Below are 16516 nucleotides of genomic sequence, written 5' to 3'. Positions count from 1 at the left end.
GCCCCCGTGGGCAGTGTGAGGGCCGGCTGAGCTGCGCTCGAGTCACGTGTTGGCACACTGCCTAGTCATATGGGTGGCGCACAAGCGTGCTCGCCGTCGCAGGCCGCTCCGACGCAGCGCCCGTCCAGGACCGGGCCGCCGGCATCCGTGGCGGTGCATCGCTCTGGCCTCCCCTACCTTGTAGGTGCTTGACCCTGTCACCACGCGAAGGGGCTTGGCATTGGCAGGGTTAGGTTGGGAGCTGCTTGGCTTCCGCCCTCAGAGTGGGTGGGGGTGGGGGGCGGGGGCACCGTGCCCTGAGATGCCATGCGCTGTATGAGCTGTACCCCGCTGTTCAGGGCCGCGAAAGCACTGCTGTGAAGAGAACAGAGGGACTTCATAGCGAGGCTCTTCAGTACCCTCTGTCATCGCCTGCCATCCCTCGATGCATGGAGCCTCGAGCGCCCTCACCTACGCACCGATGGAGTATAGCGCCCCTGCCAATGCGCACACCCGCCAGGAGACGCAGCGGTGTCTACGTTTGGATCATGAGGCACACGAGCGCTGCTTTCACATCTCTAGCGTGTTTCCTCTAGCTCTTCCGCCGCACATCACACCACCCTGGAACGAGCACGCTAGCGACCGTCACGCTCTCAGCGAGGAGGCGTACCGCGGTCGCTGCGACGGCAATCTGTCGCACCATGACCTGCTTGAGTACTGCCACAACTACGCCCAGTGGCGCATCCCTCTGCGACGTCGAGGAGGGAACTGGCAGGCGCTGCCTCTCACCATGAAGAAGGCTGCACAGATGCAGGCCAATGGACTCGCTGTGGTGCGTTTGCTCCAGGCCTTCCGCATGATTCTGCGCTTCTCCAGCACCTGCATCACCCGTACACCGCTGCCAAATGGAGTGCGGCTCTCCTCTGAGGCCGACTACACGCGTGTGACGGCAGTAGTATAGCGCACCCAGTACTAGAATCTTCGCCAGCGCTCGCATAACGAGCTGCACATTAGCCGCACTGCGCAGCTTGTGAGCAAGGCGTGGGTAAAGCAGCTCCACGTGGACTGGCTGGAGTTTCTTGCGCACGAGGCAATGACGTAAGGCCCGCCAATCGGCGGTGGCAGTGCTGGGGGTGGTGGGGGGTAGGAGTGGTGTCTGCGGGGACAGTTTCTTCTGGGTGGAGATGCCGTTAGAGGAAGCAAAGCAGCGCCGCCTGCAGCAGCGCCCCGCGGATCTGGCGTATAGCGCGGGGAGCGGCAGACAAGCCTCTGTCGGCCCTGCTGTGGCCGTGAAGGGGGCTGATGCTGCCGAGCGCGTTGGATGCGGTGCGATCGGCTGCATCGGCAATCGACGCCAGCACAGAGAAGGCGGCGCACAAGCGTTGCCATCTCTCAGCTGTCGGGAGGCGTGGACGCCTTTACTAGGCCTTCTCCATCGTTCATTACAAGGTGCATGAGTCGCCGCCGCGGTGGTCCTGGCTGGTGTTGTTGCGCTTCCCGTTTTTCTCTCCACTTCTCTCCACAGGCCATCACGTGACTCGATCACAATCGCAGGCCGGCCCAGCCGAGACAGTCGTCTGTGGATTGTGTGATGGGCACCACCTACGCGCGAAGCAACGCTGCGACTACCCTATCCTTCCATCTTCCCTCCCAGCACCCGCTCGCAAAACGAAGGAGTAAAGGGCAACGATGCGACAAACCCAAGGGAGAGAGCGCGCACAATACGGAGGAGAAGTCATGGGGTGCCAACGGCAGTGACGCTGTCCGCCCTTTTCCGTCCTCCAATGCTTGCCTCCTCACACCCTCTACCTATTCGTCTAGCCCCTCCCACCCCTTGCTCTCCCGCATCAACACCGCCACTGCCACCTCCGCCGGCGACCCCCTCACGCAGTATGGGCATCTTTCTCAGGTTCCATCTACAGATTCTCCCCAACTACGCTTTCCTCAGCCTACCGAGGGCGTTTATGTTTCGAGTTGCGCCACGCCTCCTCGCCGCCTACACGGCAGCCGACATCCAGGCGAAGCTGGAGTCGAGCGCGGCCCTGAAGCCCGTCCAGTCCATCCGTGTCGTCGATGTCAGCGCCGGCTGCGGCAGCTTTTTTAACATTGACATCGTATCGCCGGTCTTCCAGGGCAAGTCGCTCATTCAGCAGCATCGTCTCGTCAACAGCGTCTTGAAGGAGGAAATAAGCGCCATACACGGCTTCACGCTCAACACCAAGAGCAAGTAACCAACCAGCAAATGGTTTGTGTCGCCGTATATCGGGTGGGGGTATCTCTCGTGTGTGCGTGTGTCTGTCTGTCTCGGGTGCGTGCGCAGGCGCACTGGTCTGCTAGCGTAGGTGAGAAAGCGGCGTTTTGTTCAGCCCCCCTTCCCCCTTCCTCTATGTCCGTCATGCTGCCTAAGCATGTCTCCCCCTCTCCCTCCGGTGCTCCACGGGTGTGAGGGCTTCATGGGTGGCGAAGGACGGAGTGGGGGTGCAGTGCTTGATAAAGCTGACAAGAAGAGCAACAGGTAAGGTGTATCGACGGTCGATAAGGCAGCCGAGCACGCGTGCTGCTCTACATCTTCAGCACTAGCTCGCAGAGGGTGGATAGAGACATGACTGCATGCCGCTCTGTATGCACTCGGTGCTCGACCTGCGGGAAGTGGGACCGCGACATTCACTCAAGGCACCCGAACCCACCCTTTGCTACACGCAGTGCAGGCGGCAACCTCCCCCCTCCCCCCACACATGCATATACACGCCTTCACGTAGATCTGCGTGCAGGTGCGCGTGCCCACCATCGTGGCAAAGAGTCCAGTGTCTTCGCGATCGCCCTTTCCCCTCTCTCTCCCCCCCCCCGATTCTCTTCGCTTCTCGTTCTATCTCCTCCCCCACCCCTCAGCCTTCCCTCTACGGCGAATCAGGCCCGCAGCTCTCCGCAACGGCATGTGACTTGGTTTCTTCTCTTGCCCTTGCCGTTGCCCCAACACTCTCCCTTCCCTTCGGCCTTCTGTATCCGCTTCCTGGCAGAGCCCCTTCTCACCCTCCTCTCCCCTTTTGACGGACAGACAGCGACAGCAGCGGCACGGCTATTTGGCTGCATTGAGCCGCACCACTGCGAAAGACGCGCGCGACTGAGCGCCGCTCCTCTCTGTCTTCGCCGCCTCTCCGTATTGGCTCTCTCTCCCCCCTCCCCTCTCCCTCCCTACCTTCACGCGCCTGTACATTCACATATTTCTCCTCCACTGCTGAACGCGTTCCTGCTGCATTGCCAAGTCGTTCTTCCCTCCTTTTTGCTATTGCTGTCGAGAGAGTCATGCAGGCCAAGTCCATCCAGTCGATTGCCGGCCGCCTGATCCTGGTGACAGGGGCGGCCTCCGGGCTCGGGGCCGCCACGGCACGCTTTCTTGCGCAGATGGGCGCCAAGGTGACGCTGCTGGACCGCAACGCGGCGCAGGGTGAGCAGGTGTCGAAGGAGATCAATGGCAAGTTTGTTGCCACAGATGTCTGTAGCGAGACCGAGGTGCAGGCGGCCATCAAGGCAGCGGAGGAGTTCGCCGGCCAGCCGCTCTTCGGCGTCGTCAACTGTGCCGGCATCTGCCCAGCGGCAAAGGTCATAGGCAAGAAGGGCGTTCACCCCCTCGACCTCTTCAGCAAGGCTGTGCAGGTGAACCTGATTGGTACGTTCAACGTATGCCGGCTGGCCGCCGAAGCAATGCAGAGAAACGCCGCGCAGATCGGCGCTGATGAGGACCGGGGCGTTATGGTGAACACCGCGAGTGTGGCGGCCTACGAGGGTCAGATCGGCCAGGCTGCCTACGCAGCCAGCAAGGGCGGCATCGTGAGTCTGACACTGCCGTTGGCCCGCGAGTTTGCTGGGCAGCGCATTCGCGTCAACACCATCTGCCCCGGCATCATGGAGACACCACTGCTGCCGCCCGACTTGGGTGCGGCACTAGGAGCGACTGTCCCGTACCCGCCCCGTCTTGGCAAGCCCGAGGAGTTTGCGCACCTGGTCTTCTTTCTATTCTCGAACCGATACATGAACGGCGAGTGCATTCGCCTTGACGGGGCAACCCGTATGGCAGCCAAGTAGTGTATGCACACAGGCACGTTGGTGCATAACTGCAGATGCGCATGCATGCATGCCCCCCCCACCACGTTGCTCTTCTTTGGCTCCTGCATGCTTCCTGCGTTTCCTCACGCTGGCTTCGTTTTTCCATGAGCGTGTGCGTGCCGGCGATTCTCACACACCCAGCATCCTTTTCCTCTTCAACGCGTGTCCACTTTTGTCTGCCGCACACCACGTGAGGTGAAACGCCATGCGCTACCGCCACCGGGCCCTGTCACACGCCGCCCGTCGTGTGGTGCGAAGCGGCCGTCGACACGCGCCAGGGCGATGCGCCGCCTCAGCCATCGGAGCATGCCCTCGGCCTCAACCTCTCCCCCCACCTACCCACTTCGCACGCCGCCGCGTGGCGCGTCCCCTCCGCCTTCGCGGTGGCTCAGGGTCCCCTCGCCCCCGTGGGCAGTGTGAGGGCCGGCTGAGCTGCGCTCGAGTCACGTGTTGGCACACTGCCTAGTCATATGGGTGGCGCACAAGCGTGCTCGCCGTCGCAGGCCGCTCCGACGCAGCGCCCGTCCAGGACCGGGCCGCCGGCATCCGTGGCGGTGCATCGCTCTGGCCTCCCCTACCTTGTAGGTGCTTGACCCTGTCACCACGCGAAGGGGCTTGGCATTGGCAGGGTTAGGTTGGGAGCTGCTTGGCTTCCGCCCTCAGAGTGGGTGGGGGTGGGGGGCGGGGGCACCGTGCCCTGAGATGCCATGCGCTGTATGAGCTGTACCCCGCTGTTCAGGGCTCGCATATCCCTTAGCGAAACAAAACCGTAGAAACAAGGAGGTGCCTGCCATTCTATGGACGCGACTGCGCGATGAACTGGCGATTGGAAATGAATGGCACTCTGGTGCGTAGCCACTTTGCAGTGAGGGGGCAACGCGCGGACGAGGAGCCTTGCAAGGTGGTGCATGGCATCATGCGGCGTGTGCTCTTGCATGCGCCACTCCCCATCCGCCCCCCCCCCCATGTTGCGAGCTTGAACTCTTCTCCTGATCGCAGGGGTGCACGCCGGCCTCCCCCACGCCATCTCAGCGGTTGCCTCCTTCGCTCTTACCTCACCTCGCTCTCCATCTTTGACTTGTTTCACTCACACATGTCGCGTTGTCGGGCTGCTCACTGGGACGTCCCGCGAGCCCACGAGCACACGGACGCACTCAAGCCCACAGGGCAACGAGCACTGCCATAGACGCACTGACACAGACGGAGGGCGGACTAAGGCCATCATCTGTGGCATAGTAATTCACACGAGAGCAATCCAGCTAACTTGTTCGGCGCGGCACTTCGACCCTCAGCCCCCTTCTTATTGTTTTTCTCACGTCTCTCCCCAGCTTAGGATGCCGTCACCTCACGTGGAGAAAACGCCAATGGACGCGCGGGCGGATGCGAGTGATCCCGCGCCAGCGGCGACGATGGTCAGCGCAGGCGATGTGCCCAACGCTGAGGAGGACACAGCTGTCGCTTCGGACACGGGCATGCTAGATAACAACGATGACGAAGAGGCGTGCGACCCGTCCTTCTTCGAGGAGGAGGCGGAGTGTGCCGCTCTGCTCGCGCGCGCTGCAGAGCTGTTGCCGCCCACAAATAAGCAGCTTTTGCCCTCTGTCGGCCAGGACCCGAACGGAGTGGCTGCCATGTTGGAAGATCGCTTCGCGAAGATTGTCGACCGCTACCAGAACAGCCCACATCTCTTGTACCCGTACCTGGAGATGCTGATACAGCCTCTCGTGGACCTGCTTCTCCGCTATCTGCCCAACGCCGCGGAGGTGTGGGCACGCGAAGCGGGGTCGGGAGCGGGAGAGTCGCCTACGGCAGCTGCGGGTGCTGGGGAAGCCTTGACATCGTCCACCGTTGCCGGGGCGGCATCAGCACCACCGGCGTCTGCGGCGGCGACGCAGACGCTGGTGGTGGCGAGTGCGCTGGGTCAGGACTTGACCATGTTCGATGCGGACGCACCCAAGACCCCGCTGCACGTAGTGTGCAAGGCCCTCTACAGCGTCGTCAAGACCGCTGGAGAAAAGTGCTGTACGAGCCACTTCCCCAATAACGTGGGGCACTACGAAGACGTCTTTTACACGCTACAGCTGTGGGTGGCCGACGCGACGCGGCAGCGCGAGTGGGAGGTGCGCTACTGCCTGCTGCTGTGGCTCTCGAATCTCGTCCTCGTGCCCTTCTCTCTAGCCCTTGTCGACACGAACTCCGCCGAGGAAGGCGGCGGCTCGGCGGCGGTTCGACGGCTACCGCTCTCAGACGCCACCCTTGTCACAGCAAGCCGCTTCCTCGCCGACACGTCCAAGTGTCGCGAGGCGGCGGCCCTCCTCGTCGCCCGCCTGCTCACTCGGCCCGACAGTGCACGGCATCGAGGGCTCTTCTTCGACTTTGCAAACTTCATTCTGGAATCCACCTCGCCCACCGCGACCGTGGGTGCTGGCGGGGCGGCGACGGTGGTGCCGCCAGGGGCTCCGTGGGCCTTCCTCGCCGAGGGGACGCAGAACACCTTCAGCTCACTCTTGTCGCAGCCTTTCCTACTGCCTGGCGTGCTGCTCGCGATTGCGAAGACTATGAAGCTCGGACGACGGGAGGAGCTCGTCGGCTTCGCACCTCGCCTGCTGGCGTGTGTGGCGGCCGTCTTTGAGCAACACCTCAACGATAGCCTCCTCTGCAAGACAGCGACAAAGGTGGGCCAGCGGCTGGTGCTGTCCATGTTGAAACGCCGCCGAGCCGAGTGGCGCTACAGCCGGCACATTGCCTCCCTCAGCGCCAACCTCGGCGTTGCGGCTGCCGAGGGCGCGGCGCAGCTGAGCGCGCGGCAGGAGGAAGAGGCGGGCAGGGACGCCGTCGATGAAGACAAGATCGACGGGCTGGACGGAGACGAGGAAAGCCTTGAGACTGGGATTGGGCTTCTTCTCCAGGCCGTTGGGCACAAGGACACAGTAGTGCGCTGGAGCGCAGCCAAGGGCATCGGTCGCGTCTGCGAGCGACTACCTGCGGTGTTTGCCGAGGAGGTCATGGGGGAGGTACTAAAGGTATTCAGAAACGCGTACAGCGACGCCCATTGGCACGGCGGCCTCCTTACGATCGCCGAGCTGTGCCGCCGCGGCCTCGTGGGTACGGCGCTGCTGTCAAAGGTGGTGCCATTGGTTGCCGAGGGCCTGACGTACGACCTCAGCAGGGGCACCTACAGCGTAGGAGCGCACGTGCGGGATGCCGCGTGCTACACTTGCTGGTCCGTGGCGCGCGCCTACGACGCTGAAGACCTCGTCATCCACGTGCGCCAGCTGAGCGTCGCGCTTGTGGTTACGGCGCTTTTCGATCGTGAGGTGAACGTGCGCCGCGCAGCGGCTGCCGCTTTTCAGGAGTGCGTGGGTCGTCTCGGCAACTTTGAGCACGGTATCGAGCTGGTGACGGCGGTGGACTTCTTTTCGCTTGCCTCGCTGCGGCACGCGTACACGGTAGTGGCGCCGGTGATCGCGCAGTACGACACGTACCGAGATGGGATGCTGCGGGAGCTCGTTGGTGCAAAGCTGCTGCATTGGGACCGCAATGTGCGCCAGATGGCCGCCATCGCGCTCGGGCTCGTTGCCATCCGTGAGCCTGCCGCTACGATTCTCGAGGAGGTGCTGCCGGAGCTGCTGAGGCGAGTCGAGGACACGACAGTGGCGACGCGTCATGGCGCCATCCTCGCCATCGCGGAGCTCATCCGCAACCTCACGCCGTCTGCGTGGAGCGAGGGTCACATAGTGCAGTTTATTGGTATGCTGGCAACTCTTGAGGGGTCTCGTGGCTTTAGCGCGCGCGGTGGCACGCACATCCGACAAGCATGCTGCGTCATGCTGCAAGCCATTGCTGGCCAGTCCCTGCCCTTGCCGAACACGGTGGAGGTGAGACGAGTTGGTGGGCGGGTAGACAAGGTGCGGACCCTCGCCGTCGTCTTTGCATTTCTAAAGGACTCGTGGGACAACATTTTGGACTGGGTGCAGCACGCCGCTGCGGACACCTTCTGCGCGGTGGCGCAGACATACTTCGTGAAGTTTCTCCCATCCTTTCACGGCAAGGTGTTGATGGAGGTGTACGAAGGCTGCTTGCCGGCGCAGCGTGTCCTGAGTCGGCGCGGCTTTCTCGCCGCGGTAGGTGGGTTGCCTGCGACGCTGCTGAATGCGCCGTGGGCGCCAGGGGCAATGACAAGTGCCGACGGGCCCACCAGTGGCGCATCAGCCCCTCTCGCATTCGAAGCGTTTCTCCCCGTGCTGCAGCGCGCCTCGTTGTTGAGCGCCGAGGACCTGCAGAACCCGGAGCTGGCGGACGCTCATGTCCGCCGCAACGCGGTGCGCTCGCTCGCGCAGGTGCTCGTCCGCATCGACCCCGGCGCGCCATCTGTGACGCCGGCGTGGTACACCACGGTGATGGAGGGAACAGTGCTGCAAGCACTGCAGGACTACGCGACGGACAAGCGCGGCGACGTCGGCTCGTTTGTGCGGCTGGCCGTGCTTGAGGGACTTCCCTCTCTGCTGACGTACGGCCTCACAGCCGCTGCGGCAGTCCCGCTCTGCACGGCGGCCACCAAGATGCGTGTGCTGCAAGGCGTGGTGCGATGTGTCTTGGAGAAGCTCGACCGTGTACGGGCTGTGGCCGGAGGTGTGCTCGCGCGCGTGCTGCTGGACGATCCATGCGACAAGGCGTTGTGGGCCGAAGGGACGGACAAGGATGTGGGTCTGAGTAACTACGAGCTCAGTATCAAGGCAGAGGTGGCGCTGTTTCGGGCACACCTTCGGCGCTTGGTGACCCATGTTACCGGTGAAGACAGCGACGCTGGTGGCGAGCGCGGCGAACCCCTCGCCTGGAACAATACGCAGCAGGTCATCAGCTGCATTGGCCCGTTCGTGCTGATACACTGTCCTGTGAGCCTCGCCCACGCCGCGATGGAGGGCCTCGTCGTGGCTGCGGGTGACCTCTCCGAGCACGTGCGCAGGCCGGCTGCGGCGGCGCTGCTCAGCGCTTTCCATGGCGACCACGCGACGAGCGCTGAAGCCTCGGCTACCTTGCCGCAGCGCCTGTCTGCGTGTCTCATGGACGTCCTTGTGGCCCACGAGCATGAAGAGCGCATGCTGAAGCCGGCCAGCCGCGTCCTGGACCTTCTCATCAACGAGAGCGTCTTTGCTGTCGAGCAGCACCGCGCAGTGCTGGAGATGCTGCGAAAGGAACTGAAGCACTTTGCGCTGAACATCATCGTGCTGCTGGCGATGGTGCCACTCTTGACGAACGTGTGCCGAAGCCCTGACGTCGAGGTGCGGCGCGGTGCGTGGGCGCTTGCTCTGACGATGATTGCCAGCCGCTACCCCAAGGTACGGGCCAAAGTGGCCTCAGACCTCTACGCGTCGCTGCTAGTGTTGACCTCCGGCGCGCTCGCCCCAGCAGGCCTCCCGCTGGAGGGGTGCAGGCGCGCGATGGCCCACCTCATGCTGGTGCAGTGGGACGGCAGCGACGCTGCGCGCACGAGGGCTGCGCGCAATGAGCTGTACGACATGCTGGAGATTGACCCCCCTGCCGCTCGAGCAGCCAACGCCGGGGAGTCGGCGAACGAAGACGCGCAGCGAGGCTCCATGCAGCCGGCGCGGAGTCTGCGGGGTGCGGTAGCCGCCACGTACAAGTCGCTCGTGCAGGAGACCGGCTACTGAGTCGACTTGGCGAAGAGGGGGTCGAGCTCACGTGCTGCTGTGCACGACGTCTTGGAAGCCCGACTACAGTTGATGCCCATGATACCTGGCCGTTGCTTGTGCTACGCATTCTCGACTCTAGTGCGGAGTGTATGTGGGTTTGCGCACACTAAGTCCACCCCTTCCCCCTCCTCTATCAGGCCTCTCGCTCTCTGATGTGAACCGCACGGACATAGATGACTGTCATGCCGTTGCCTCCGTAAGAAGCAAGGAGCAGAGGTGCTCAGGCGTATTCGCTTCTGATGCTGCTCGTTGTGTCCATGGTGTACACAGGGTGTCACAGCGACATGGGAGGGCTTCTGCCGCCTCGTGCGGCATACAGTTGCACCGTCAGCTGCCTTCTCCTGCAGCTGCGTTCCTTTTGTGTGTGCGTGTGTGTATCGGCTGTCTTCCACCTACCCTCCGTCTCCCTCTAACTCTTCATGTCTCTCTCTCCCCCTCTGTCTGTGGTTTTGTCCGGTCTTCCAGCGCCACCTCTACCCCTGCATACCCGGTCACACGCACGTCTAAGTTCTCTGAGGTCATTCGGAGAGCGGTAATTGCTTGCGTTCTTGAAGGTGCGCATTCTCCGCACCGGACGGCCCAGTCCTCGTTGCCGCCGCGCGCACCGCCATGATTGCCCAAGAGCCCCGCAGCAGCCCTTCTCCTGTGCACATGCGCACGCGCGCGTATGTCGTTTGATATCCCCCACGATACGTTCTTTCGTCTTTCTCTCGTTCCTCTCGTCGCCGTCGGCGTTGTGCTCCGCGTGCCGCCTCCTTCTCTGGCGAGGTGCCTGCCAGTGCATCTCTCGGTTTTCCGCGGACGCCTTGCCAGTGCTGCGTCGTGACCGCTGACCTCGCTCCCCTCTATCGTTCACCACCTCTAGGCACGTCTCCCATGACGTCGACGAGTGTGGCGTTGATTGCGAGCGTCCTGCGGCAGCCTCGCGTAGGCGATGATCTGCAGTGGGTGCGCTACGATGCGCCGTTTCGCACGGCGCAGGACTACGCAGCGGCAGAGTATCTCTATAGACTGCGCTTGTGCTCGCTGCGGCTGAGGAGTTCGTTGCTGTCGCCGTCTCTGCCTCGCACAGGCCCGGTAAGCGAGGTGGCTCACCTGCTTCCCCACTATCCTGTCCAGATAACCGCCCAACTCGTCTACATGGATGAGCCGCTGAGCCCTGTCGTTGAATCGGCAGCCGTGTACGCGTCTGCCGCGGCCCTGCTGCCGCCCGCATCCCCTGTCGGCGGCGACACGGACACGCACGCAGAGATGGAGGTGGTCTACACGTTTACCGATGAGTGGCTTGTCTTTCCGCTAGAGCTGTGTGATGTACCGCTCGATGCAAGCTGCAAGCTGCACCTCTGGCACAGGGACACGCACGTCGCGGAGGCCGCCTTTCACGTCTACTCCGTGGCAGGAGAGTTGTGCGTTGGCCAGCGGCAGCTGGCGCTGAGCACGGGCGGTGACGCTCCGAGTGATGAGCAGTTGTGGAGCACCTCTACGCGTGCCGCGGAGCTCCTGGCTGACTTTCACCGCGGCATGATGCCACCCATCCCATGGCTGGATACGCTGTCCATACAGCAACTGGAGGCTGAACATGCACGGCATGGCAACGCCGTTGTCCGCAAAGGAAGCCCACAGTCGGCCAAAGACCCCTGCGGCGCACCAACAGCAATTTTGACGCTGTACCTTCCAGCGGCCACCACCGCCGTCTTTTTCGAGCCTGGCGTTGCGCGCGTGTCGGACGACATGAAAAGCCTGCTACAGCACAGCGACGCTGCAGACGACTCCTGTGACTTCACTCAGCGTCCTTTTCCTGATCAGTACACCTTCTTCAAGGAGCACAACCTCTGCGAGGCGAAGGCGGCCATCACGTCCAAGACACAGTACTTTCTGTCCGACAGCAGTGCCCCTCCCGGGCCGAAGGAGCGCCACCAGCTGGCGAGCCTTTTGCGGCGTCCGCCCATTCAACTGGACAACGTCGCCGGTGCCGTGGTGACGGGTGCCGGCGCCGGAGGGGTCGGCGGTGGGCGGCTGGAGGAGACGCGCTTACTGTGGAAGTACCGTCACTTCATATGTCGCGACGGCAAATACTTCCTGCCCTTCATGCGGTGCGTCGACTGGGCGAACACCCACTCCAGCGAGCGGCGCGCCGCCTGCGCCCTCATCTATCAGTGGGCGAGGCCGGCCTTCGAGGATGTGTTGGCGTGCCTCAGCTTCTACTTTGACCATGTGGCGCCGGTGCGCCAGTACGCCGTGCGCCTGTTGCGCAGGGAAGGCGATGGGCGACTGTGTCAACTCGCCTTCCAGCTTGTGCAGGCAGTGCGGTACGACTCGGCGGAGGCGGAGCTGGCAAACTTCTTGGTGGAGCGCGCCGTGGGGTGCTGGGAGCTGTGCAGCACCCTCTACACCCTGCTCTCGGTGGAGGTGGCTCTGGAGAAGCGTCGCACCTTGAGTGCTGCGGGAAAGGCGAGCGATGACAGGCATGGCGGCAGGGCCCTCTTCGAGCCACTGTTGCGTCGCTTGTCGGAGCGGTTGACACAGCAGTGCCCGCACTTCGCCACACGTCTCCGCCAGCAGCACGCAATGCACCGGGTGCTGCAGCTGCTCAGCCGCCAGCTGCAGCAGAGCTCACTAGATCGCCTGGGGAAGACGGCGCTGGGCAACAAGCTGATCGCAAAGCAGGCGTGCGGCCTGCGCGCCCTCTTCTCCTCTGTGCACCACGGCATGCCGTCCAGGAGAAACGTGAATGGGAGCTTCAGCAGCAGCCTGATGACGCACTCCTCGGCGGGTATGCGGGAGGAGCACTCGATGAGCTCTGCCCGCACCGGCGACGGCAGCGAGGAGGCCGACGCGAACGGAGGCGACGGGAGCAGTGCTGTCGAGGCAAGCGACGTGGACAGCGCCGCCGATGACGAAGTGCGGCGTTTGCGCTTTCCGCCCCTGTCACCACAGTCACAAGGAAGTGCGCCACGGTCTCCTCCGTCTCAGAGCGGAGCCAAGCAGCAGTACCGCAGCCGCCACGCCTCAGCCGTTGACGTGCTGGACCGCTACGGCGTCGCGACGCTCGCGACACACCCCGGCATCCCCATCACGGGGCTCCTTTCCGATTCGCTGTACATCTTCAAGAGCGCCAAGCTGCCGATGCGCCTGACTTTCACGGCCCTGCGGCCAGCGGGTCTCGCGTGGGGCGGTGGGCGAGGGGGCGAGCCGCTCTACGGTGCTTCGCCGTCTCCCTGCTTGCTGACACCGCTCGCGATGCAGCCCGCACCGTCCCAGCAGCGCAGCGGTGGACTGCAAGGGATGAACAGCAGTGGCGGCGGTGCCAGCGCAGCCGTTGCGGCGGAGGAACAGGCAGAAGGCTTTCTCGGAGCCGGGGAAGGCGACACAGTGCCGCTGGCCATGATGTACAAGTACAACGACGACATCCGGCAGGACCAGCTCATTGTCCAGCTTATCCGCCTTATGGACGACCTCCTACAGCGAGATGGACTGCAACTCTACTTGACACCGTATCGCGTGATTGCCACCGCCCCGAACGAGGGTCTTGTCGAAATTGTGCCGCAGGTGACGACGTTTTTCAGCGTGCAGCGCGACGTGCTGAAGTACCTGCGGGTGTACAACAGCACGGCGGAGCTGCTGCGGCAGGCGATGGACCGCTACACTCGCAGCTTCGCCGGCTACTGCGTCATCACCTTCGTCCTTGGCATCGGCGACCGCCACTTGGAGAACATCCTCATCACACAGGACGGCCGACTGCTGCACATCGACTTCGGCTACGTGCTCGGCAACGACCCGAAGCCCTTCCCGCCGCCCATGAAGATCAACCGTGAGATGGTGGAGGTGCTTGGTGGGCCGCAGAGCACCGGCTTCACTGAGTTCAAGCTGTACTGCTGCAGCGCCTACAACACGCTACGCAAGCACGCCCCGCTGCTGCTTCACATACTGCTGCTCGGCGCTCACACTGAGGGTATGCCACAAGTAACCGGGGAGGGTGGCGACCCTCGCGTGAACCTGCTGAAGGTACAGGAAAAGCTGCGGCTTGACCTGACCAACGCCCAGGCGACGCAGTACCTGCAGAACGTGATCGCCGACAGCGTTGGCTCTATATTTACGAACCTCTGGGACGTCCTGCACGCCGCTGCACAGGCTACCCGTGGTTAACTGCGGTGCCCTCGGCGCCCTATCGGTGTATCTGTCCCCCTGCTGTGTGATGAGCGAGCTTGCAGAGGCACGGCGACACTCCGAAAGAGAAAGAGGGAGACAAGGGAAGCAGCGGTAAGGAGGTCCATGCGCGGCCTTTGTCACACAACACCGCCGGCACACGTCAAGCCACAGGTGCTGCCGACAGGCGTAGTGCGACGAGGTTTTGGTGGGGGTGGGAAGGGCCTGCGCAAGTACGCCCGCCTCCCCCTGCCCCCAAATCTCGCAGATGTGCATACATGGGTATGTGACCTCTCGGCCGGTGATGGCACCAGCCCTGCTCTTCACTGACCCTCTTCTTGCTCCTCCTGCTCACCTCACCTCTGGCCTATTGCCCTGGCCGAGGCCGCGCATGCACACACATGCACGCACGTGTATATGTGCAGAGAGAGAGGTTCTCCCCTCCCCACTCTCCTTAATTCGTGTGACTCGTAATGAAGCGCAGCAGCAACGGTGACGCGGCAGAAGCTCACCACCCCGCCCTGGCGTTTCACCGCGAAGTGCTGATCATCCAGCAGTGGACCAAGATACGCCGCGATTTTCTGCAAGCACTGGAGGCTGTGGCCGCAAGCAGAGTTGTGCAGTGGCGAGAGCCCCGCAAGCTGTGGCGACACGCCCAGGAGGCGCTTGGCAAGTGGATCCTCTCCCAGGTAGCGCGCGTGCACCTACCGGCGCGGGATGAACCGCATAAAGACCCAAGCCGGGGCACACCCTCTGCGGCGCGCCTCCGCGAGGCCGAGATCCGCTTCTTCCCTTCCGCAGATCAGCTTCGGCATGCCATGACCAACGCGAGAGGTGCGCACGCGTCGTCCGCCGCGGCGACCAGTAGCAGCGTCATCAAAGGCAAGCAAGATCTGCGCACCTACGATGAGCAGTTGGTGCGGGACCTGTCCATCAAGTCCAACGGCACATACAACTCGGCTGCCGTAGCCGCGCTGGTGCAGCTGGTGAAGAATTTCTCCCTCGCCAAGCGCTGCGTCGCCGCTGCCGAAGCCATCGAGGCCGGCATGCAAGGCGTCACCCCGACCCAGGCACTGAAGCCCCGTATCCGCCGCCTCGAAGCCGATGACCCGCAGCGAACCCCTCAGCAGCAGCGCATCGCCGGCCCCATCGCGGAGGTGTCGGTCCAGTGGCCGCGTCACTGGCGTCGAGAGCAGTGCCGCGACTGTCCGCCGGTGTCGCTGCCGTGGGCGGCGATGGAGAAACTGCGAATGTGCTACGACTTCTTCTCCGAGGCATCCGAGCAGGCGCGCTACGACAAGGGTGTATTCTCTGCAGACGCGCGTCAGCTCCGCTTCCAGCTGCGCGCCGCCACCGTCATCCTCCGCTACGAAGGTGGTCTCGCGACGGGAAGCCTGCAGCTCTGCGCCGACACGCGACTGAAGCAGCATCTGCACGCGGCAGGCTACCATGTCATGGACCTCTGCGCATCGCCCATCAACGCATACATGAAAACGCCGCAGCCCGGCACGTTCAAAGGCGCCGCATCCGACAGCGATGGCGCCGTGGCCGAGGAGGTGCCAAATCACTTCTGCTCTGCCTTCTACGACACGGATCAGTACTTTGGCAGCATAGGCAGCGCCGTCGCTGTCGACCCGCAGCGCATTTACAGTGACGCGGTGATCAACCCTGATGGCAAACCGCTGCTTCTCACGCTGGACGTGCCGTACGACGAAGATCTATGCGAGCTGCTCTTTCAGAAGCTCGTGCGCGACATGCGCAGCGCAATGGCGAGTACCGGTGCGGCAGCAGCGGTGGTGGACTACGTTTTGGTGCTCCCGCTGTGGTGGGATATTCGCTTGAAGATCGAGAAGCGCTTTTTTGGCGGCACCGGTGGGGTGGCGAAGTCGTCGTCCTCCTCCCCTTCTGCCGGCCCCCTCGATGTCGCGCAGGTTGTGCAGAGACGGGCGGCGATGCTTCAAGAGGGGTACCGCGTGCCATATAGTTGGCCAGAGGCGCTCGCCGCGGCCGCAGGTGATGCGCGCACTGCCACGGCGGCGGCGGCGTCGGACGCGTGGGTGTGCTTTGACGGCGTCTTCATCGACAACGGCTACGGCTACTTCTGCACCACGACGAACAAGTGGCTCCACGGTGTGACAGCGACGGAGGTGATCGGGCTGGCGCAGCCTCGCGCGTCACCGCAGCTGAAGCGGGCGTTGGATTCGTTCTATGTTGTGCCCGCCTCCTCTCCGCCTTCCACTTGAGCGTGCAGCATCGCCAAAGAGCGGCACACACACACACACATACATATATATACATACATATATATATGTATATATTGCAAGGAAACCAAAACTGTGGGCGACGCCTCAAAGGGGGGAGGGGGCGACGTGTGCGAGTAGCATGGCCAGTCGTGCACTGATAGAAGTGAGCGGATACTGTGTCGCTCTCTCCCCCTTCCTTTCCTCTTTCCCCTTCGCTCATGGATCTCACCTCATGCTGCGACCGTCTCGCCACTTCTCCTGCACCGCCCGCCCCGCCTCTTCCTCTCGCCCTGCCCAGAAGTGCCGCAGGTTTTCACTTCCCCCTTTCTG

At 63.1% G+C, this 16516-nt stretch overlaps 5 protein-coding genes and 1 pseudogene across 5 annotated transcripts, besides 1 other annotated feature; all 6 read left to right on the top strand.

Moving 5' to 3' along the window:
- The first annotated feature begins 424 nt into the window (after positions 1–424).
- Positions 425–940, top strand: LDBPK_242130 (annotated as a pseudogene).
- Positions 425–940: a sequence feature.
- A 1003-nt stretch (positions 941–1943) lies between these two features.
- LDBPK_242120 (hypothetical protein, conserved) lies at positions 1944–2210 on the top strand (the record flags this gene model as incomplete). Its single annotated transcript, XM_003861254.1, has 1 exon — positions 1944–2210. One exon carries the CDS (start codon positions 1944–1946, stop codon positions 2208–2210), a length of 267 nt encoding a protein of 88 aa, XP_003861302.1.
- Positions 2211–3282: 1072 nt separating this feature from the next.
- LDBPK_242110 (3-oxoacyl-(acyl-carrier protein) reductase, putative) lies at positions 3283–4062 on the top strand (the record flags this gene model as incomplete). The annotated part of the gene is made up of 1 exon (XM_003861253.1): positions 3283–4062. One exon carries the CDS (start codon positions 3283–3285, stop codon positions 4060–4062), a length of 780 nt encoding a protein of 259 aa, XP_003861301.1.
- A 1355-nt stretch (positions 4063–5417) lies between these two features.
- Positions 5418–9755, top strand: LDBPK_242100 (tubulin folding cofactor D, putative; the record flags this gene model as incomplete). The annotated part of the gene is made up of 1 exon (XM_003861252.1): positions 5418–9755. One exon carries the CDS (start codon positions 5418–5420, stop codon positions 9753–9755), a length of 4338 nt encoding a protein of 1445 aa, XP_003861300.1.
- Positions 9756–10673: 918 nt separating this feature from the next.
- On the top strand, positions 10674–13943 carry LDBPK_242090 (phosphatidylinositol 3-kinase, putative; the record flags this gene model as incomplete). The annotated part of the gene is made up of 1 exon (XM_003861251.1): positions 10674–13943. The coding sequence occupies one exon, from the start codon at positions 10674–10676 to the stop codon at positions 13941–13943; it is 3270 nt and encodes a 1089-aa protein (XP_003861299.1).
- Positions 13944–14416: 473 nt separating this feature from the next.
- Positions 14417–16186, top strand: LDBPK_242080 (hypothetical protein, conserved; the record flags this gene model as incomplete). The annotated part of the gene is made up of 1 exon (XM_003861250.1): positions 14417–16186. One exon carries the CDS (start codon positions 14417–14419, stop codon positions 16184–16186), a length of 1770 nt encoding a protein of 589 aa, XP_003861298.1.
- Positions 16187–16516: the final 330 nt, after the last annotated feature.

Source organism: Leishmania donovani, chromosome 24 (assembly GCF_000227135.1).
Source record: "Leishmania donovani BPK282A1 complete genome, chromosome 24".
Taxonomy (NCBI): Eukaryota; Euglenozoa; class Kinetoplastea; order Trypanosomatida; family Trypanosomatidae; genus Leishmania; species Leishmania donovani.
The sequence above is the reverse complement of the archived record's forward strand: the minus strand, read 5'-3'. Positions and strand labels throughout refer to the sequence as shown.